At 35.5% G+C, this 23,668-nt stretch overlaps 1 protein-coding gene across 1 annotated transcript in view; it reads right to left on the minus strand.

Moving 5' to 3' along the window:
• Window positions 1-20,415, minus strand: part of LOC108728983 (midasin) — a 22,699-nt gene extending 2,284 nt beyond the window's left edge. The window contains exons 1-18 of the mRNA XM_018457853.1: window positions 20,344-20,415; window positions 19,969-20,204; window positions 19,504-19,746; window positions 18,050-19,104; window positions 15,082-17,871; window positions 14,465-14,945; window positions 13,476-13,848; window positions 13,031-13,348; window positions 12,645-12,953; window positions 12,233-12,457; window positions 12,012-12,140; window positions 10,974-11,118; window positions 10,626-10,852; window positions 10,350-10,561; window positions 9,007-10,001; window positions 7,533-8,647; window positions 2,784-7,198; window positions 226-2,601 (exon numbers count right to left, since the gene is read on the minus strand). Coding sequence (XP_018313355.1) covers window positions 226-2,601; window positions 2,784-7,198; window positions 7,533-8,647; window positions 9,007-10,001; window positions 10,350-10,561; window positions 10,626-10,852; window positions 10,974-11,118; window positions 12,012-12,140; window positions 12,233-12,457; window positions 12,645-12,953; window positions 13,031-13,348; window positions 13,476-13,848; window positions 14,465-14,945; window positions 15,082-17,871; window positions 18,050-19,104; window positions 19,504-19,746; window positions 19,969-20,204; window positions 20,344-20,415 — 15,716 coding nt within the window. The remainder of the gene's footprint in view (window positions 1-225; window positions 2,602-2,783; window positions 7,199-7,532; window positions 8,648-9,006; window positions 10,002-10,349; window positions 10,562-10,625; window positions 10,853-10,973; window positions 11,119-12,011; window positions 12,141-12,232; window positions 12,458-12,644; window positions 12,954-13,030; window positions 13,349-13,475; window positions 13,849-14,464; window positions 14,946-15,081; window positions 17,872-18,049; window positions 19,105-19,503; window positions 19,747-19,968; window positions 20,205-20,343) is intronic.
• Between the last annotated feature and the right edge of the window lie 3,253 nt (window positions 20,416-23,668).

Consider the following 23,668-nt stretch of genomic DNA (forward strand, 5'->3'; position numbering starts at 1 on the left):
AAATAAAATAATTAAAATAATAAATTAAATATATTTTTTTCTTTTTTCGTGATTTCCTGCGAAACAAAGCAAAAAGGAGCATATGTCTATAGGACTTTTTTTCTTAGTTTTTTACTCCTCTACACGCTCCCGAAGTTTTGCCATTTAATTTGGAAACACCCTGTATATATATTCAACTTTTATTTAATTAAATATTACAAGTTTATAGGAATTATATAAAAATACCTAGATCCACTTTGTTCTGTGAAAGCTTCTCCTAAAGGATGCAATACTTTTACTTTCTCCCCGAAGCTTATGACACTAAGTTGTCCCACTTCAAGGTATGTCATAGCCTTGCCAATCAGTGACAAAGATTCGAAAGCCAATTCTTTCGAATGATTATCTGCCATGCTGCTGGAATCGTCTAATGCGAGAACGATTTGATAATCACGTTTCGAGGGTTTCGTGCGTCTGAGCCAGATTTTATCCTTGCGAAATTGACTGGCTATATAAGGAATGATTTTTCGCATATTGATGCGTTTGCCCGTCTTATAATCGCCCTTCAGTCTCGATGCTTGCGTGGGCTCCAACACCAATCTTAATTTTTCGGATAAATCCCTAGCAGCTGCATCCGTAACTGAACACAAACAATTCCATGCAGCTGTAGCTTCCTCCGTGGAAGGCACTTGCGTCCATTCATCCAACATTCTTTCTATTTCAAATCGCTTTCTTTCTACATAATCGAAGCTAAGATCATTTTCTTCGATATTCCATTCCATCGTATGAAATGTAGATTCGTTTCCTCTTTCCACTTTCATCGTCTCTGCTGTTTCTCCTTCTAATTCAACCGTTGTCTCTATTTGATTGTTGTCCATGTTTCTTTTACCATCAGAATCCTTTTTGCATTGATTATCTGCAATTTCAGAGACCTTTTCGGGTTTGTGCTCATTTATTTTATCATCCGTCACATCGTTTTCCTTATCTTCATGCATTTCTACATCCATAGTGTCGTCCTTTTTTTCTTCCTCATTTTTATCCTTATCCGTGTTAGAAGCTTGTTGTTTGATTTGATCTTCCGTTGCGGCGTCGAGCGTGTAATCATCAAATTTCTCGGAATCCTTAATGTGTTGAGCCATCTCAGCCTTATTGCCATCAGCATTGCTTGTATCATCTTCTTTTTCATTTATTGATACTTCGTCTTGCGTGTAGGTCGTTTTTAATTTTTTTAGCGTCGACTCAAATCTGTCCAATAGACTGCGATCCTCGTTACTCTCACCCGGGTTCTTCCTCTTCTCGACTGGTTTTGTCATAGCATTACTCTGCGGTGCCGAAACAGTTTCCTGCTTAGATGATCCTGAATGCCCGCTCTCCTGTTGTGCCGATTGTGATTGGCCTGTGCCTTTATCAATATTGTCCTCTTGAGTATTCTCAGATGAAGTTTCCTGTTGATCTTTCGCATCCGATTGTTGCGCTACTGTATCACGTGAACCTTCTGTCGTTTCTTCAATTTGTTGTGCAGCATCCATTTCTTTGCTTGCATCATTTGCGCTCGGTGCTGCCTTTTCTTGTAGTTGGTTTTCCTCCATTTCTTTATCCTGATTCTGTTCCTCATCTTTGTTCTCAGCTTCTGCATTCTCATCACTTTTTTCTTCAGTTTTCTTATTAGTTTCAAGCTCTTCCGTTTTATGTGCCTGATTGTCCTTACCGGTATTACTATTGTCGCCCTCGTCCTCGCTAGAATTCTCCTCAGGATCATTTTCTTTAGTCTCTTCAGATTCTTTCTCGAGTTCTATATCTTGCTTTTCTAATGGCGGTTTTTTCATCTCATCGATGTCAAACGGATTCTCATCCTCGCCACCGTTGTCTTCCTTACCGTCTTCATCCAAATTCATATGATCCTCATCTACTTCTGGTTCATTCAACTCGTTAATTTCCTTTTTATTTTCCTCTTGTCGATTTTCGTCATCCGTATCGTCATCGTCATCTTGTTTTCTCTTACCGTTATCATCCCTCGCACCCATTTCTTTTTCACCGATTTGTTCGCCTGTACCTTCCTCTTCATTCTCGTTATCTGATTGCTGATTGTCCTCTTCGGATTCTTGATCGTCGCCCCAGATTTCTTTATCAAGCTGCTGAGCACCTTCTTCAGTTTCTCCCATTTCTTTATCCAAGTCATTTTCTTCATCATCGTTACTCTGCTCTTCATCATTGTCATTCTTTTCCATATCCTGAAGCTTGCTGTCGAAATCTTCAGACATATTGATTCCTTTCTCCTCTTCCTTACAAGTCTTATCATCTTGTTTCTCTTGTTCTTGATCCGCGGGTCTTGCATCCTCAAGTTGATCCTCGGATTCTATTCTATCGGAAACGTCTTTCGTTCCTTCACCATCGGCTAAACCCATCCCGCCTTTTTCTGTCTTTTCTTCCGAGTCGTTCATTTCGCTTTCCTCGAGATCTAAATCTTTTGGCACGCAGAACCCATTTGCAGCCAAATCTAAGAATACGTTTAATTGCAGGTACAGTATTTTACACGTAATACGGAATGACGCTACCTGCTCGTTTAAATAAAATTGAACGAGCAAGATATATTGTTCCAACAGAGGTAAACAGTTTAGGAGCAACCTGAAAGAAATAATAATATATATTTATTAATTTTGTGAAATTTGTAGCTTTTATTTCACGTTAGCAAAATTTTATTAATATTTTTATTCATAGATACGGAAAAATAATATGCTTCTTTTTAATAAAGTATTGGATGTTTTTATCAACAAAAAAACATTGTCAATATCAAATAGAATTATTACCTGATACAATGATTTGCTGATTGCAGATCGTCGAATTCACGTATTAGTAGCAAAAGATTGGAAATTAAATTATACGTATCAGCTAGCTTTAATTCATTCTTTATATCCCGTTCGAGCAATTCAACAAGTTTCACAAGTTTCAATTTTTCTTCTGTCTCTTTCTCTATGTTGATATCATTCTCCTCACTCAGTTTTTTATTCAAATGCAACATATCTTCCTCGATACCTTTAAATTTCTTCTGTATTACAAGCAATATTATATTTATTAAATGTTTTAGATCTGATTCATATCGTTCGATAGTGTGATTTTCTTTTTTCAATTGCTCTGCATTTTCAATATCTGTGGATGCTCGCAATTTTTCGAATAGCGTGCTATCATCCTGAAGGAAGCATTCTATCTTCGTGTCTAAAAACACTATACTTTCCCAAATAGGATGCACAACATCCAAATTCTTAAACAATAGTTTTATATCCTTAAATCGCGCTCTTAAGTCTTTGATTGTAGTACAGCATTGTTCCAAGAATTCAAAGTGCTTTGAACTTACAAATGAAATATGAGTAGAATGTTCAAAATGATCTATCGATAAGACTTCGAATGGCATAAATAATATGTGGAAATGTTTCGCAGTAGCTTTTACTGAATTTAAACTATCCTTCAACATAGCATTTGCGTTCTTCCAAATCTCGTCATTTTGAGAGGCGGCAATTATAGGAAGCGCATTTGCGTCCAATGTAAGTGTGGATCTGTTCGGATTACTCGCCGATTCCACGGGACAGCATTGCAGAAACAGCAGCAGTTGTTCAAATCCAACTTCCAACGTAATCAGCAATGTCTTCAGGCTCTCCGCGCGTTTCATAAACGAGTCGTTACTCGTCGAATCGCTTCTGTTCTGTCTTAGCATATTTAAATCTTGCTCGCGTGTCTCGGACAAATTTAAAATCTGTGCGCGAAGTGACGAGAACCGATCGAATGATTGAACGATTGTTATCTTCTGCATGTGGGCTATCAGCATCAAGTGCGCGGAATATCCTCGGCAACGTTCTATATTCTGCAATCCCAGGTCGGTCTGATTTGTGCTGAGCATCGCATTGAGAGCATTTAATTTAATGAGAGACTTATAATAATATTTTTCGCAGCCTTTCCACTGCGTCAGCATATTCTGGTCGGCTTTCTTCAGTTTAAAATACTGACCGATTATGGAAAGATCCAAAGGTGATACTGTGAAATCTATTACTTTATCCGCATTATTTTTCAATGTCAATATACCAGTGCGATAAGATATGCCCATTTGGGTCAACTTCTTGAAATAATTGGCGAGCGTCATTTTCTTCTGCTGCAAGATACTCTTCGCCTGAGATTTCTGCTTATTTTTCGGTAGACTTCTATCGATGTTCATTTCCCGAAGACGTACGCTCTGCTCCATGTAGCTTTCGATGAAATTTTCGATTTCTTTTCGTACATTCGGATAAGAATTTACCAGGATTATTTCCTTGCATAGACAAGGAGCCTTTCTGGCTTTCGTTAGTAACGTAATAAGTTCGCTTGTAAATTGTGCTTTCACGTCTACAGATTGCGAAGATTTTGTTACGATAAAATCTTCAGGGCTCATTATGTGCTTATAATGTTCCCCATCATCCCAGATGCCTTTGCTCATCTCTGTACCGTAAGATCCCGATTTAACAGTCAAGCAAGAAGACACAATCTGCTTTAAAGCATTCTGGAACTCCTTTATCAATTTATGCAAAGTTCGATGCGTCTTCTCAACTGTTTCCTTCACAGCCCAATAGTTAATGTCGTTCCATCGCGCAATTTGAACAAAATCCTTTAACTTCTTTTCGATGGGCGCTTTCAAAACGGCGATTCTTGCGTTCACATCATCTACGAACTGTTTGTAATAATTGTACACGTTCCACAATATGGCCAAAAGTTCATTCCTGTTGTCACTGTCGTCGAAATAATATACATGACAGTGGAACGTCAAGAGAAGATCTAAGCGTGATTCGAATTCGACAAGGGACGACTGGTTCATGAAATGCTCTAGCGATTCTATCAACTTTTGCTTGGTAATAGGCTCATCGTTTGTTTCCTGAACATTATCCTTTTCAGATCTCGAAATGTAACTCTCAATCAACGCATACAAGAAGAACCACCATTTAGACGTATCCGATCTGAGATTTTCGTATGTTGCATCGAGACAACCCTTCCAGCAAGACAACTCCAGCTTTCTCCAATATATTATCTGTTGCGTTAACTTTAACACATGGTCCGTCATGCTGACGCCACTGTGTGCATTCTCCTCCCATTGATGCATCTTGACAAGCAGCAACTCCAAACCTGTTAGGAATCTGGAAACAGGTGAAGTGACCGAAAATGTGTAGATCCTTTCTATTATACATCGTATCGATCTCAGAGTGGGATGTTCTGGCCATTCCTTTAACAGATTATCAACATGATTTAGGATATTCTCGCACAACGGTAGGCACTGCTTTACTTCTTCAACATTGCAGTCCTTGTAGAAATTGTACGCTCTCATTCGTCCTTCAGACCATGTGTTTTCTTGCAAAGTCCGATCCGCGCTTTTCTCTTGGCTCGCTTGCAGCCCCAAAGTAACCAAAAGATTCAAGCTGTTATATAGTTTGACTGCGAGTCCTTCGCTCAAACTCGGCAGTATGTTATCGAGCATCCCGTATACCGTGTTATATCTTTGAATCAGGGACCCGATGTAATTCGTTGAACTTGTCAAAGCAGAACTGTTGCATATCCATTTGGTCGCGATGAAAGACGTGACGATATTCGAGTGGATCTGTTGGATCTCTCTGATGTCATCCTTGGTGACAAGACCGCTGAAGTTTGACTCCATTTCGTTCAATTGAGTTGGTATACTCTTCTCGTCGAGGGAGGGTTGCGACTTGTCCTCTATGTCGTTAAAGTCCTTTTCACGATATGATGGAAATAAGTTGCGAACTTCTAGAGCAAGCTCTTCTTCCTCCGTCAATGTGTCGTTGTGACTCTCAATTTTATTCTTGTATAGACTGTCTTGCTCTGCGGCTCGTTTCTCTTCCTCCAGTTGTTGTTGCTTCCAGATCAGAACTATTTGCTGTAATAGTTCGTTCATGTCTCGCCATAGTGGCTTAGTTAGACTTTTGTTAAGAATCACGTGATTATGCAGTTCATGTAAACCCGACTTGAATATTCGGAACTGCTCTTGCATCCTGACAAACGTGTCCGTGGAGCATGAACTCTTGCCAATTAGACTCCTCATGTTTGTGGAAACGCATAAACCACTCAGATTCAAAAGGTTCTCCTGCTGCCGGCCGATTGTTGGGAATCGGATCAAGTTGTATATCAAAGATTCGAGATTGGCTTCTCCACTTTTACGCAGAGATATCAACCGTCGGATCTCGTTGATCAGTATGAAAACGCCATGATTTAACTGAGCCAGCGCCGTCAACAATGGAAGAATCACATCTGGATAAGCCGACAGGTATTTTGTTCTAATCTGCTCGGCGAATCGTTGCACTGACAAGCCCCAGATTTCCGCTTCTCGCGAAATGGTCTCCGCAATTGTCAGATCGGTTGATTCACAATCTCGACTGATTTTGTCTGCGATCATATACAGGTTGTTAATGTGCTTTTTCACTAATGTGTAAGAACCTACTCTATTCCTGAAATCAGTGCTATCCTTGCTGAGCGAGGCGAAGTTGACAAACGCTGGCCTAAACGCTCTCAGACAGTTGAGATCATCTCTCGTCTTCAGCAAGCGCTTCTCGCAGTTTCTCATCTCTGTAAATCTCGGATGCTCGTTCGCCGCTGATATTCCTAGAATACGATCTTGCAACATTGTAATGTATATCGATTTTCTGAAATCGGCGATGTCTTCCTCTAAGTACTGCAGCTTCAGTTCCACCTTATGCACGGGATCGATAAGATCTAAATTTCCAAAGAGCATTAATTGTATATAACCAAGTATCATCCACCCTTTCCCTCGTTGAAGCGTTTTAAAAAAATTTTCTTCTTCATTCTCATCATCGATGATATTTATCTCGTTATATGTTTCATGCAATTCTTCGACCGACTTGAAATAATCGCTGGATTTAATATCGTCCGCACAATTCCCATCTTGTTTTTTTATATCGTGCTCCATGTTCATTTTGTGAAACGTGGACGAGTATAAATGCAAGTAAAATTTTAATGTTGCCAAATCGCTATTGTTTGAATTGCACCGTTTATTTGTTAACGAGATACTATTTCTCCACAAAATCTCATTTAATAACTGTAGCTGATTCACTTGCGCCGCATATGTTCCGAGTGCAATTGCGGGAAGAACATTTTTTTCTTTCTCTTGATTGATTTTGTTTAACATTAGTTGCAATACTAGGTTCAAGAGAACCGGTCCACCGACATGGCATTCTATCTACAAATATACATAAATAGATCATAACGTGATATATTTTTAAACGAGAAAATTTGAGCGCTAAAGATTAAATATTAGTAATTTCTCTCTATATAATAACATACATAAAAATCTTATACATAGAAATTACTAATATTTAATTTTTAGCAGTCATAGATTCAAATTATTAATTATATTATTAGATAATATTTAAAACATAATTAATATATATGTATAATTATTTTATATAACACAGTCATAGATATACTTCGTTGAATTTGATTCTTCAACATTTTAATTATCTCTCGAAACATTTTTCAAAATTTCTCATTTATTATAAGATTAAAACACAAACCTTGGATTCGACATAGGAAGTTATTGATTTCTCTACATCTTCTTCTGTTGTACCACGCCAGTGCAAAAGACGGCTCGTATCCTTAAAAGCGTGAGATCGCTGAACGAATTGTGCGAGGCAGCAGAACAGTTCCGGCAGCAACAAGAACTTTGATTCTCCCTCAATTCCAGCCATTGCGCTCAGCAAACCCATCAGATCGCTCGGTATACTGGCTACATCCGCGAATTTCGCAAGGCATTCGGTCAAAGCGACACCGGAAATCGTTACTTCCCGACACATCTTTCCTTGCAAAGTACAAGCGAGCGATAGAAACACGTACTCATAAATCGGCCACAAACATATCCTCGCATTCAACTGCATTATTTCCCTCTTTGGAAGAGACTGTACTCTGTTCAGAGTATCCTTGACTTCTGCAGGAACTCGTAGACGAATGTGACTCTCGTCGCAGAATCGCTCTACTTCGTGAACGATCCGCAACATCGTTTCGTCGATCGACTTCCTGGAGTAAACATCGCTCCATAAAGAGATCATTTGCTGTCTTATCACTAGTGCATTCTTCAACTGCACGGATATGATCTTCAGTTCTTGTTTCAAGATGTTACCTCCTTCATCTCTCACATCTAAATCTTTCGTTATTCTCATCAGCTTCGATTGCACTTCCATGCTGATTTTTGTGGAGTGAGGCGATGGAAGTGTCAAGTACTTCTTGACTCTCTTCGATATCTTTTTGATAGGATCGTATACAAATTCCATCTGATTGTTTATATGGTCAACAATATCCCATAACTGTTTGATTTCGTTCATGGTTTCGTTGCTTAAGGATTTTAGCTTGCGTAGGAATTTCAATAGCCATTTATAATGCACTCTTAGCAACACAGAAATCTGATCCAAATTCATAAATACGCCCTTAGACTTTTCCTTTTTATTTGTAAGTGTCAATTCGCCTAGTCTTTCGAATCTCGTGAACCATTTCAATTCTTTTCTTAAATCAATGTACTCTTTGATATTTATATTTACATCTTGTAAAATCGCGTTAATGCAAGACCTCGCTTGTTCAAGGAACTGTACAAAGTACGTTATGAGCGGTTGATTTTTTAATTGTGAAAATAGTTTACCTGTAAGTGAAAAATTCTGTTAATATAATAATCTGTCCAATAAAAATCGTACTTTGAAAAATGATAACTAAAAGTGATAAATAAAAAATCGAACAAATACTCTTATAAATTAAAAGCATAAATTTTTATTTATAAGGTAAATTGTTTTATATACCGAGCAAGATCCGTTTTACTATAGCAATTTAGAAATGAAACATTGTATTATATTTATGATTTGACTTAATTGCACTTTATAACTTCATTTCCTTAAAAAATGACTTATATTCTTTACTTCAAGATATAACGGTGACATAAAATTAAAAAAATTAGATATTACTTATTAGATATTAATTCATTACAATTTAATCTAGAATATTTACCATCATTTACAATGCTAGAGTACAGTTTTATAGATATTAAGTCCTTATTCTCAGTTTTCTTTGGTAACATATCTCTTTTTAGAATCATACTGTACGCATATAGCAACAATAATAATTTGTTCGTGTCCCTGCAAATATTATCGTCGTTATCGTTTGTTATTCTTCCAACGAGCTGCCACAAATCCCAAGGTAACGAACTTCTTGCATTTGCCGATTCGGAACAATATAGTGCGATTACTTTTGCTATTAGCGCGCTCTTATGCTCAAGATCATCAAATATTGCGTTTCCTCGTAGCATTTTCGAAATCAATTCCTTTCTGAGTGACGCGTCGTCTCGCGAGGATTGTTCGTAGAAATTCAAGAGAAGATATGGCAATATATCAGCAACGTCAACATCCAACGTAAACTTTTCATCCTCTTTAAGACCGCAAAAGTCGTTCAACAACTTCGTTGTAATAATATTTCCTCCGATATTTCCTGAATCAGATTTTAGAGAGGATTCGTATATCTTAACAGCGGCGTTCAACAATAAGCCTTGTTGTCTAATTATAACGAGTCTTGAATTATCTTGCAAATTCTTTACGCTCCATGTGGTGGCATCCAAATCGATCACCGAGATTGCTTCATCGCACGTGACATGTCGTTCAACAATTTCATTGATCAGAGAAATCAGATGTTCTCTGAATCGGGGATCTCTCAACGGTCTAGGTTTTATGTAGACATCAATGCATGCGTTCCTGATCGATTGCTCCGTAGAGAATCCACGTAGCAATCGTTGCTTCACCAAGAACGCAGTTTGCAACAAATCGACCACATTGAATTGATCCCAGGCAATCTCTTCCGACATTTTGTCGTAGATCTCTAGTAGTGCATCCCGATGCGCAGATTTCATAATACCGGCGTTAAACAACAGTGAGTTGGAATCGATTACATCCTTGTTGACGTTCTCCTTCGAGCCGAGCATATAAATCTCGACACCTCTGTTACGCATGGCTCTAAAATCATCGGTCATGATTTGTATTACGCGATAATGGTAAATTATGCTATTACGATATAATTAATATAATTTCCCCGGAATTCGTAAAATGATTTTAAATCTTCATCACGATTGTACGTTGAGCATATATATCGCAAATTTTTTAAATATTTATTGCAATATAAAGTTGCTATTTTGCAATTTTTTTTATTTCATCTGTGTTAGATAAATATATTTGCGTTAGAAATATGGAAGAATTTATGATCAATATAATATTTTTGGAATAAAGTAATTTAATTTTATGCATGATTGATTATAAGATCATATAATTAAATTATTGACTTACAGATATCGAGAGATAAGTTACCTGGAAATTTCGCCGTATCGGGGATTCATGGTTAGAAATAGGCGGAAATTTTCATGCGGCTTGATAGTAACGACATTGCCATTGCTGTCAATACCTCGTTCGCCAATACTGAGAACACCGTTTGGCTCTAACAATCCATTAAGTCTGTCTAATACAGCGGGGCTACATAGATTAACTTGATCGACGAGTAGCCAAGTACCATCTTGCAAGCACTAAAAGATGACTCCGTTATTATATTGTTTTGAATAAAATGAAAGCATGTCATTGATGGAATACCTTTACTAACACACTGTCTACCCATTCGAACTTTCCACCAGCATTCAAGCATTTATCTTGTTCGACGAAAATCGACAAATTCCTTAGCTTCGATTCGATATCTCGTAGCTCCGGTTCGCGAGAAGGTTCCCAAAGCTTCATCGCCGACACTAATTTCGACAATTCCTCGATTTTATGTAAGAATAATTTGGTTTCCGCGGCCATTGTTCTACCGGCGACGTTTTCATCTGGTAACAAATGGATAACAAGTGATAAGATCTTATTCCACAGCAGGAAATTAGGTTTCTTCGTTTGACGTTATAAAGAAAGCCTAAAGAAAGCCTTTTCTATCGATCTCATTTTACTTACCGAATAAGTGTCGCACTTGCTCCAGACGTTCATGAAGTTCGGTAACTTGCTCCAATTTGTCAATAGTTATCTTTGTTTGCAGACTCTTGATAAGTAAAGTCGCAACGTGCTCAAATAGTTGTTCAAGATGCCGATTATAGTCCGTCTAAAATAATAAGAAAATAAATGATTAATTGTCATCATATAATGAATTATTGTTAATAACCTTATCAGAGGGTAAAGTATTATTATTAAGAACATTTTTAAGAGAACTTGATAAACTGAAATACCGCTGTAAATTGACAGTAAAATATAGATGAAATGATATCATAAACTGCATAAAATATACGAAGCAAAATTTTATTCCTCTAGAAAGAAAAAACAGCATATATTATATTTAAATGTATATAAAACTTTGTTTACATTAAAAATAAAAGTAATACTTCTTCTTTTTATTAAATTAATAGAATATTGCATACTTTAAATATAGCGAAATAAATATTACATGCTTTAAAAATATGGCGATATATGTATATTTAATGATTTTAGAGAATATTTATTTTTTAAAAAATAAATTTTTAATAATGGTAAAATATTAAAGAAAATCTTTTTATTTTACTAGCAAAATCAAAAGAAACATATAATAATTTTATGTATCAAATAACGATTTTGATAAAGAAATTCTATCGTAGTAGTTCAAAGTATTGTTGTTATTAAATTGAAAAAACTAGTATAACCAAAACCATAGTCTGTTAATACAGATATCAACAAGCTATGCAATGTGTTCCACTTAATGCTTATAACACTCGCGAACATCGTTTGTTCTTGTTTAACATTTGATAAACAAAAATGAAATAATTCCATGAGTATTGTGAGCATTATATAGAACGCAGCCAATGTAAACTGATATATCGAATCTTAGGTTGAATTTCTTAGAAAGTTTATGACTCGTGAGAGCAAGCAGAGAATGATCACTCTTCAGATAATAAAAGGTGGATAGCTCTCTGATAAACACATCAGCATTTAGCCAACATTAATATTAAATATTTGTTTCCTTACCTGTTCAAAGCCACCTAATATCTCTGTCGTGTCCATCGCAGAATTTACGGTAATTGACCTCAGTTTCTGACCTGTTAAAGCAGCAAGTAAACGAATTACACTGCTTTTCCCGCTACCCGAAGCACCAACCTATAATAGTAAATTTGGTCTTATTATAATTAGCTAAAGATGGAACTCTAATAGAAAATATTTAAGCATACAATATTTATGAATAAACTTACAAGTATGGACATCCAATTCATTTTAACGCACTGCATGAGACTCTTCAAAGTTCTTTTCTGATCTCTAAGTACTAACAAATTGAAGTCCTGAGGTTCGCTGCAATTTTTCCGGCTTAACATCACTTCACCGATGAAAAATTTGTCTGTCGTGATGTGCATGGGCAGTTGATTAGGTGGAAGAGGATATTTCTCGGGCGAGAACATTTCTTGATATATTTGATAGACCTGCAAAAAAATCCAAAATATGGATAGCATTGTATTTTTAAAATATTAGAATTTAACATATTTTATTTTAATAAGCGTAAAAGCGATTTCTTTCAATACTATTCTGTAATTCTTCTCTCCGTTATTTTTCGTTATTCTTATTACTTGATATGTTGAATATAATTTTATAACAATGACCACGACTTACCTTTTGTCGATCTTCATTAGTTCTCATTCTGTTAACATAAATGAGTTCCACACTGTCACCTGGATTAAAATATTGTTTATTGTTGCGAAATTCGTTAGAATCTGCTTCAATAGTCGTCTCGCACCATCGAATAATATCTCGTAAATTCATCTCCCATGGAGAACCAATATGTCCCCATACGATGCCAGCTTCTGACGCTAATTTACTATTGAACTGCACCATGCAATTGATCAATTCTATAGGAAGTTGTGGAAATTGCACACCGAGTATAAACTTCAAATCATCTTCCAATAATGCAGCTACAGAAATCTACAAGAACAGTAGATTTCGGATTATAGAAATTATTTTCGTAGTATTGTTTCATACATGTTTAGAATGTAACGTACTTGAGTAAATCTATTTAAAAAGGATCTTGGTAAGCCTCGTCTGGCTCCACCTTGCCGCAAAGGATTTTGACAACCAAATAACCTTGTACCAGGTTTGACTGAAAATGTCTTTCCTAATTCGGGAACGTATATTTCTCCTCTGTGGTCAAAGCATGCATTAAGGCCTTCCAGGACCGATTGCGAGGCTAAATTTAGCTCATCGAGCAGAATCCAATATCCGGCACGCAAAGCTCGCAAAAATGGACCATCGCGCCATGCAAATTCACCACCTTTCCCGCCTTCTACGGGAAGATCGGCACCAAATAAATCTGACACATCCTGTAGATACACATTAGAAACAACGTTATTTAATTTCTGATAAAATAAGTTACACATTTATTATTTAGAATATGATGAAAATATTTAGAATATAATAAAAATAAATTTATGCACTGTTTTATAATACCGTTTGATCGCTTAAGTTGATTCTAAGCAAAGTATGCCCTGTGGCTTTCGCGAGTGCAGAAACCAGACTTGTTTTCCCCACACCTGGACTTCCTTCCAGAAGAATCGGTTTATTTAACTGCAATGCTCTTAGCAGCTTTAACGTATTCAATTTTGCAGTAGGAGTTGTAAATGTAAATGCATGATTCTCGTAAAAGATATATGAGCCCTTTTTAATATAAAATGGTAGTATCCCGAATATGTCCGAAGCATCTACAACGACATTTTTATTTATAATAGGAGCTTCCATGTCAAATTCAGATTTCATTGTAGTTTCAATCTCCGACTTAATAAATTGGAGAGCAGCCTCTGTAAAATCTTTTAACTTGCTGATACTGAAAATAAATAACAACTGATTAGAGAGCATTGAATTTTTTTTTATATATTGTGTGTGTACATCAAAATAAATAAATATTCATACTGAAACTAACTCTTAATCGAGAAGATTTATTAAATATTAGACTTCAAACTAAGATGGTTAAATAGTTATGTACAAAATTAAGATATCGGAACTTGAATACAATTAGAAATTAATATACGTAAAATGTCTATATATGATATATATAAGCTACTGCAACTATTAATACATAAAATATATATTCAAGTATAAACTTGTAGTTACCTTCCGAATTAGAAAGGACTTAAATCCAAAATCGAAACGTTCTCCGTTAACTTCGTTTGGTAAGTACATTACAATTGTTTCTGAATTATATCTTATCTTATATCTTATAAATATATAAGTATAATTTATGCACTAACAACCGCGGAGGCTTACATAGACATTTTACTTATTGGATTTATTCTTGGAGTAACAAAACTACTAACTTAAATTATTATTTTAATAAAAGTAATATTATTTTAATTGTATATTATTTTAATATTATAATTTAATTAAACATTATTTCATTATTTTAATTAAAGAAATTAATTTTATGTGTTAATAACACTTACCTCTCCGAACCTGTGGAACTAGATCCAAGACTATCGATGTATGTAAGACAAGCACCATGATAGTACGCCTCTCCAATCATTAGTTTCGATAACAAAGTGCCATCAGTTGACACGTTTATAAAATTCACCCAAGTAAGCACATCTCGTATGCTCACAGTAAGCTTCTTGCCCACTTCGGTGGTTTGTAACCATTCAGTGAACCTCAATATTGCATTGGCGATGGACTCTCTCGTTGTTTGCAAATCAATGCGAAGATTATGTATTATTATATCACGTAGATCGCTCCTGGCCATGCAACCCTCGCACCATACTTCAGTGAAGCGATTTCGTAAGGCCGGCGAGAGCTCCTTCTTACCGTAATCACCACCGGGATTCATCGTCCCGACAAACACGAATTTCTCGTCAGCCACGATCACGGTGTTCCCTTCATCGTGCAAAGATTCCATTCCTTTCTCAGCCAATAGAAGACTACGTTCCGGCTCTAGAAGATTAAATATATCATAAATAAACTTCATAATAAGATAGATCGACCCTGTAAATCTTTTTTATAATAATTATATACACATATAGACATGTACATGATTTATATTTGGCATCTATTTCCTATTTATACGTACCTAAGAGTGAATTTAATCGTTCTAAAACACTATCATCAGCCAACGAAATTTCATCAGCTAAGAACAGATCGCCGTTACGCATAGCATTTATCAAAGGACCCTCCACCCATTCGAAGAGCTTCTGATCATCTTCGGTATGATCTCGAACAGGTCGCAAATTTCCCAGAAAATCGGACGATTCGGTGTGCATATGACAGTTCACGCTACGCATAGCTTGACCGTTGATAGCTGCGATCAATTGACAGACTGTTGTTTTGCCTCCACCAGTTTCTCCGACCAGCAACACCGGTTCCTTGAATTGACAGGATTTCTTCATCAAAACCGCTATTCGACGCATGTGATAAGTCCATACAATGTGGTTGAAACCGGAGATATTGTTCTTCAGGATTTCCTCCAAAATGTGCCTCGTAACTGGCGAAGTTTTGTCGTTTAACGTGAATAAGTTATCGGGATCCACATCCCTTTTTAAATGTTTTCTTATTACTTGTCTTATTTCATCTGCTTCTTCTACTTTGCGAACTTTAGCTGCGAGAACAAGATAGCCCTCGTCCGCCAGATGTTGACTCCAATCATATAGTTTGTTGCCTATGTCAGGCGCTAATCTATATCTTTCGCCCCAACGAAACAGATCTCGCAGAGTTACAAATCCCTTTTTACCAGCGAAAGCCGCCGTGCTTTTGCGTCTTATTTGAAGATCTGTCATTACGTTAATTACTTGTTTGCAGTATGACTCTGGCATACTGCATCTTTGATTAAGTATTATCTGCAATTCATTTGGCGGTATCTCGTCGAAGTGTAATTCTATAAATCGGTTTCTGAACGCTCGTGACAGAACTTTTCGGCCGCCGTAGAGTCCAGGAGGATTTTGCGTCGCAAATAACATAAAATGTTCGTGCGCTTTCACTACCTGTTGCGTCTCAGGTATGAACAATTCCCTGTTGTCGTCAAGAACTCGATTCAGGGCTTCCAGAACATCACTCGGGGCTAGATTTAACTCATCCAAAATAATCCAATATCCCTTGCGCATCGCATCAACTAGGACACCTTCCTTGAACACCAATTTTCCGGTTTCATCAGCGATATAACTTCCGACGTATTCTTGTAGATCTGTGTGCTCATGATTGTTTATACGGACGCAGACATGTCCTGTGGTTTTCGCTAAATAAGTAATCAAACTGGTCTTGCCTACTGATGTGTCGCCTTGTAACAAAACTGGGATTTTTCCAATTGACACGACTCTTACTAAATCTTTCAAATTTCTTCTAACAGAATCAGTCAATATGTAGTTGCTAGGTGTTTCGGGCGTTAAGCTACCTTGTAGGACCCAATATCCTTCAATATACATGTAATTTTCTCCTGGGCTGCATTTCGGTTTTGGTATAGGAATGCCAAGAATTTCTTTAATGTTCTTGTTGTCAAGGATAGCTTTCGCGATCATTCTTTGTACAATCGGATAAGAATTGTAATCCAATTGCGTTAGAAAACTCAAAGAAAAGGATTCGTACAAGGATCTCAGAACATTGCCACAAGGATTTGATGCAGAAATGTACAACGCGCGACATAGCGTTCTCAAACTGTAATGTGGTTTATGGGCTGTGCCATCGAACAATGTGCTCATAGCTTCCTTCCTAACGTTTAAGTAGAATTTCATGATCGCTTTATGCTTCTCCGGCAAATTTAGTTCCGCCAGGTAAGAACTTACGAGCAATTCAAGATCCGATTGCTCGGTCAACTCATCGACGTAAAACTCGGTGAATCTATTTCTTAAACCAACTGGTAGGTCTCTCTTGCCAACATCCGTGGCTGGATTCATGCAGGCGAACACTGTAAAGTCGGGATGTCTTTTCACAGGTTCTCCATCACCGCGCTCTAGTAACGGCAAAGATTCCGAAGAACCTTCCAATAAACCGGAAAGACATTCCAATGTTTCTGCGTTTGCCAGATTAATCTCGTCTAAAAGAACCCAATAACCGTCTCGTAAAGCCCTGACCAAACTCCCCTCTATGAAGGAGAATGCTAGTGCATATTGACTCTTCACTTGAGTTCCCAGCTTGTCTAGTTTCTCCAGCATCTTTTCCCACTTCTTCAGCATATTTAAATCAGTCTGGATATCGTCTTGATCGGATTTCTTTTGAGATTTTTTGTCTTGTCTAAAATGTTTTGAAGTGTCTTTCCTAAATGTATTATCTTCGAGGTACTTTTCACACTTATTTCTCAATCTTTTCACAGCAGCATGTGCACTGTGGTTCATCAAAATAACAAGATTCTTCCATTTTTGCTGCTTGTGACACAGAGCAATGTGTTCAAGAAACTTCCTATTTGACTCGATCATGAAGTAAGAACGGAACAGGATCTCGAACTCCTCCCGGATAGGCGAGATTAAGAACTTCAGATCGACTGGTTTATAACCACCTAATAAATCCGCGCTCTCGCTTTGTTGATTCATATTTATAACTATCAATCTATGACCAGTACTCCTCGCTAAGTATTGAATTGAACTTGTTTTTCCAGTACCAGTCTCACCGACCAGCAACACGGGCTCCTTCTGCTTGATGCAAATAGCTATGCGCTCCAGTAAACATGAAGAAGGTCTTGTAAAGAAAAAATTAATCTTTTCTATATCTATTCTTGCATATTGCGCTTTTTTACGAGTCAACTTTGCTCTGCCTGCTATCAGAAGCTCGGGAAGTAAGTCTATGGATGGTTTATACATATTGCAAAAGTACTCTGCCTTCAGCATTATAATGCCAAGTTTACGAGCTATCGCCTTCGCCAAATTCAATCGTTGCTCTATAAAAGATAATAAGATTAGTGATATAATATTTACTTGAAAACATTTTTAAATATTAAAAAATAGAAAATATAAATATTTATAAATGTATATACAATTGATAGATAAAAGAGACTAAAATATATATTTCATATATTGTAATATGATTAAATAGAAGTGTAAGGAAGAAACTAATACCTTGATTAGACACAGAACAGCAAAAAACATCTAGAGCATCTTGAAATATTTTCAATAGAGAATCTGATGATGAAACATTGAAATCAACAATAGCTCTGGAGCACCATTTTATTAAATCTCGTGTTGATATCTGTCGTCCAATCTTCAGTGACAGTATAGCATCATATGTATTACTTTCACTATCATGATCTCCCACGGAAAACAACAAAAATACATCTATTATTTTAGTAGCGATTGTATTCAATACTGGAAACAGCGTTTGGACTAAAGTAACTAATTCGTCCGTGGACAGAGGCTCTACGTTTAAACACAGCCAATGTTTTTGCAACAAACTTGAGGATCCTGTGACATGTTTTTGAATTCCCGTAATGGACGTCATTAATCGCTGCGTAACAAACAACTGGAATCCACTGTTAACATAAATAGTATCGCGATATCCAGGTACACAGAGCGTTCCAGTTTCCATCAAATTACTCAAGACGCTGGCTACATCAAGGGCACTGCTATCCACATCCTCCAAGAGTAGCCACTTACCAGCAATAACCGCTTGTGTGAGAACACCTGGTTGCCAAACAAATTCACCAGGTACATCGGTACATCTATACATTCCCAACAGCATCTTTGAGTCAGTCTGATCGCCTAGTTGCACTTTAATAAAGTTCGACATATCGTGTCCAGTAACTCTGGCTAAATACTCCACCAGAGCTGTTTTACCGCAACCAACTGGTCCTTGCAGGCAAATGCATTTCCTGGAGCTTATAGCTATGGCCAAACTTTGCAGATTTTTTTTCGTGGAAGAAACTGGAACTAAATTATAAGTGCTCTGATTCCTGCCGAGAGTGGATAATAAAATGCCACCAACGGATACAATAGATGAGATATTTTTAACTGTGTCTTCCATTGACTCAAAGCTGGCGCAAATAATACTAGTATTTATGCTTTTGTCTTCATAATCAATTAAAAATTTTTTGAAGTTTGGAATAAATGTTTGTGCGCATGATAATCTTGTTGATTCAGACATGTTTAAAACTATTGCTATGCATTTTAAGGCAACCCTGAAATCAAATTAGCAAATTTCTTACTTTCCAGCAATTATAGATAAATAATTAAAAACGTATTAAGCAGGGTTGGGTAATGCTAAATTAAAACGATAAAAGTTAAGTTAAAAAGTTAAAAAGTTAATTAATTTTAACATAACTTAGTTACATTTTATGTAACCAAATTTAACTTTTAACTTTTCAATTACTTTTTTTATTAACTTAACTTTGAATTCAATTAATTTCATTATAGATTAATTTGTATATTTTAATTAAGTTAAATTTTTAAGGCTGTTAACTTTAACTTAACTTAGTTAAAAAAAAATAGTTAACTTCCCAACCCTGGTATTAAGATATATTGCAAACATTTTGAAAGGAATTTTTTATTATTAAGTTTCTTGTAATATATATACTTACCATTTCACCCTGTCATCTGCATTCGTTAAATACTTGTAAAATCTAGACCAATTCCATTTATGTTTAAAATGGCTAACAGCAGACTGCAAAATACTATGACATGCGATAACAATGTCATATTCAGATACTTCTGAGATACATGAAAATCTTCTTCTATTTTGTTTCTTTAGGGGTATAACATCAAGCGAGTCATCAAAAAGTTCGAATGGAGCTGGGTTAATATCAAAGTAGTGTAAAACATAGCTGAAATAAAAAAAATAACATTCTATAACATATATTAATCATCCTTCATAATAAATAAAGAACATTAATAATTAACATTTAGAAATTAAATAGCTAAGAGTTAACTTTTACATAATAAACTTTTTATTATTGTAAGAAGTTTATTATATAAAAATTTTATACAACACAAAACACATTTATCGGTATAATACATTTTCTGATACATTAATATAATACACGTACATTAGTAAATCTTGATTAACATCAAGTAGCTTTCCTAATATAACACAGTTTAATCTATGAATAATATTCTTGTCTATTAATGCTGATGATCGTAAATCTTCTATAGGTATGGCTACAGAAATAAGGCCTAACAATAATTCTGGGAAACAATCAACAACATCTTTTGTGCACTCTGGTTGCATCAAAAATTCACATAATATTTCCAAAATTGTATCTGGGTTAAGTTTACTAAATTCCTGCGAAAAATAATTTATTAAACTTATATCTATTATAAAAACATACAATTTTCTAAAGAAGAAAAAATTACTATATATATATATAAATAATAATTAGGAAGATCTGCAGGAAAAGTAACATAAAAATAGCCATATTTACTTCAAAAAGTAAGAATCTCTGTTTATATTTCTGATCTCGTTCACAGAAAATCGTCAAATTCTCAGTTAACATTTTGTACGTTAATGTCAGAAAGTTAAACTAATTATTTGCAAAAATACAGGACACGTTATCGGAACAAAACAGGTCTGCTTCTTTAATATTTGGTTGGCCCAGGTTCCGGTATAGCTGGATTATCATGGCCAGTCTTATCCAAGAGCCAGAACAAAACAGGTTATAACACAAACACGTGGTTCCTCTACACTGTAGCACAGATTATAAAAAAAAATAGATCATCAACTCCCATATTTTGTATGGAATAAAGTCATTAGAGTGGGTATAAAGAGAGTGAAGCCAATTAACCGGAAGTCGCCATTTTACGACAAACAATTTCTCATCCTTTTCTTTTTCTAACGTCGTCTTCCTCTAACAGTTAATCCTAAAATGGCGGAACCAATCAGGAAGGAGATCCAGGATTGGCTTCACTCTCTTTATATCTACTCTAAAAGTCATTAGATCTATAAAGCTGGTTCTACATTAGGCTGATATTACATGAGTGCGGAAACACGGAAATACGGAAACGCGCAACCAATCAGTAATCGGTGAAACGCGAAACCATAACAGCGGATTGCTTCTGATTGGTTACGCGTTTCCGCGCTCATGTAATGGCACCCTTAAGGAGCTTAAGGAGCCTACAGACCAGAGCGGCGTAGCGGTGAGCGGCGAGCGGTAGCCCAATAAAAGCCATGCTTCACTAATGATGTCACGCAAAAGCGTGGCTCTCATTGGGCTACCGCTCGTCGCTCACCGCTGCGCCGCTCTGGTCTGTAAGCTCCTTAAGACCATCTCGAATCTTAAGCACCGTCTATGGATTCCGTCCTATGAGAGAGGACATAACTAGAGACCCTCTAATCAGAATTGCGACATCAGACAGCCAGTTTTGATTGGTCCGCCATTTTTCTGCAATTAATATATTTGACCTTGGTAATACTCCAATTCCAACATGGCTCTGCGTTGTTTCAGTCTGGAGGGGCAGCTTAAAGTGTTAAGACGCATTTGTATTGCTTGTAACAAAAATGGAATAGTGGAATAACACATAACGATATGCCATCATTTTTGTGTTAAACTCATTGATAATTCTAAGGCTAAAAGAACTTATCGAAGTTACCCGTATGTTACAATAGCATAATCGAGTTTTACATTAAATAGCGTAATATTGCACAGCTACCATATGTATACAACTTTTTAATGTTTTCAACATATGCAATTGTGTTACAAAAAAATAGCATTTCACTGTATGCAATATGTATACTTTACTTTTTATTTTTTATTAAAAATTATCTGATATTTAAACGTTTTGATATTCACTTTTAGTATTTTTTTGTGTACACAACATTAAAATATTATTGTAAGTATGCAGTAATTTGATTTATTTTTTATTCTGTCAAAAAGTATTAATTTCTTATTGTTTATCAAAGAATCAAAATTAGAAAGAAATATAAGTATTGTTCTAATCATATAAATTTTATTTTCTTGTGAATACAATATCGGCTGCGTTCAACAGAGAAAACTCACAATCAGTGATTCTTTATAATATGATTGATCTGCCTTGCCTTTAATTACTTTGGTAGATTTAAATGTAAGAACCAATCAAAGAAAAGAATCACTGAGCGCTCACTGATCAATCTTTTTTTGCTGAACGCAGTCATTAAGATTGTAACAATAAGTGTTCAGTTTTTTTTTAAATAAAAATTTTATTAACTTTTTACTTTTAATTAGAGAACAATTACATTGGTCGACAAAAATTCGACCTTTTTTGGCCCTAAAGTAAACTGTTTTTGGTTGATTTTAATGCACTGATTACAAATGTGGCGTCGAAAATGTCGTATCATGTTTTTAAGATATTTTAACCTTAAGAAGTGCAAAAAATGAGGTTTTTGGCCATTTTCAACTACCTAGATAATATCTAATAATTTTTTTTAGTAAGAGTTTAATGTCTATAACGGCCGAAGCTGAATCTTAGATGCTTTAATAATTAAATAATTTCTATGTGAATTTATGTACTATGTAGTTATTTGAACTGCGCGACGAATTGATTTTTCGGACTTATAAACACAAATAAACTACTATCCCTGGTAAAAAAAGTTGACAGACAACGATTGAAAATGATATAATTTCTATCAATTTGTATCGTTTTCTATAAGCTGTATCGTTGATCTTTCAAGCATCAGATATAAATCCTATCGTATTTTATCGGTTCCTATAAGATTTGTATTCGGTTGGAAACTAATGATAGAAATTCTATCTCTTTCTATCATATTTAATCTATTGTATCTAAAAGAATAGTAAAATAACGAATTGGCATTCATCGATTTCTATCGTTTACTTAACGAATAACAATCAATCGTGTATTAACGATAAAAATAAAATCATTATTAATCTGAAATTTATTTCATGAATTTCTATCGGTGTACAAAACTAAGTCTATAAGGTTCTATTGTTTTTTAGCGAATTGGAAAACTTCTCTGAACGTATATGAAATATACGGATGAAATTTCACAGATTTCTATCTGATTTTCCAAAATGGATTTTATTGAAAACTTATCAGAATGTATATGAAAAATACGAATAAAATTTCATAGATTTTCATTTGATTTTCTAGAATGGAAATATCTCAAGCACCGATACCTCGGTATATTCATTGTCCATATTGATAATCATCAATAATTACCGACCGATAACGGTGAACTATAATCGTCGACGGACACGTTAGAACAAGTCAGAACTGCTGTCTATCTTTAATGTCTACCTGGCATATAAAAATTATATGCTCACTAACTCGCATATTGCGGGAGAGAGAGAGAAAGAGAGAGAGAGAGAGAGAGAGAGAGAGAGAGAGATTTTAGCATACTAACTAATTTTTTTAAACATTGAGAATGATCCGATCGCGATCGAAACGTTTGTTTTTATATTAAAGTTTATAATATTTTCAACGTAATGATATAATTGTTTATTTTCTATTCTAAACTTTAAATTATAACAATTGATTTTTTGCTCGTAGTCCTTTTTCTTTATTGAGTGTTTAAATTTATTGAGCCATACGATTATTATATATGTTAATTTATATGCTGAAAAAATATGGACATTTCGAAGCGAATTATGTTTTTTAATTAGAGACAAAATGCATTTGTTTGACATTTTCAGCAACTGTTTAACAATTTTGTTTAATATTTCTTATCCTACTAATTGGCATATTGTTAGTTTCTGTAAAGTGCATAATTTTCTTATGTACGTAATATTTTCTTTCTTTCTTTCTCGTTTTCTCGAA

Source organism: Mycetomoellerius zeteki, unplaced genomic scaffold, assembly GCF_001594055.1.
Source record: "Mycetomoellerius zeteki isolate Tzet28-1 unplaced genomic scaffold, Tzet1.0 scaffold114, whole genome shotgun sequence".
In the NCBI taxonomy this organism is placed as follows: domain Eukaryota; kingdom Metazoa; phylum Arthropoda; class Insecta; order Hymenoptera; family Formicidae; genus Mycetomoellerius; species Mycetomoellerius zeteki.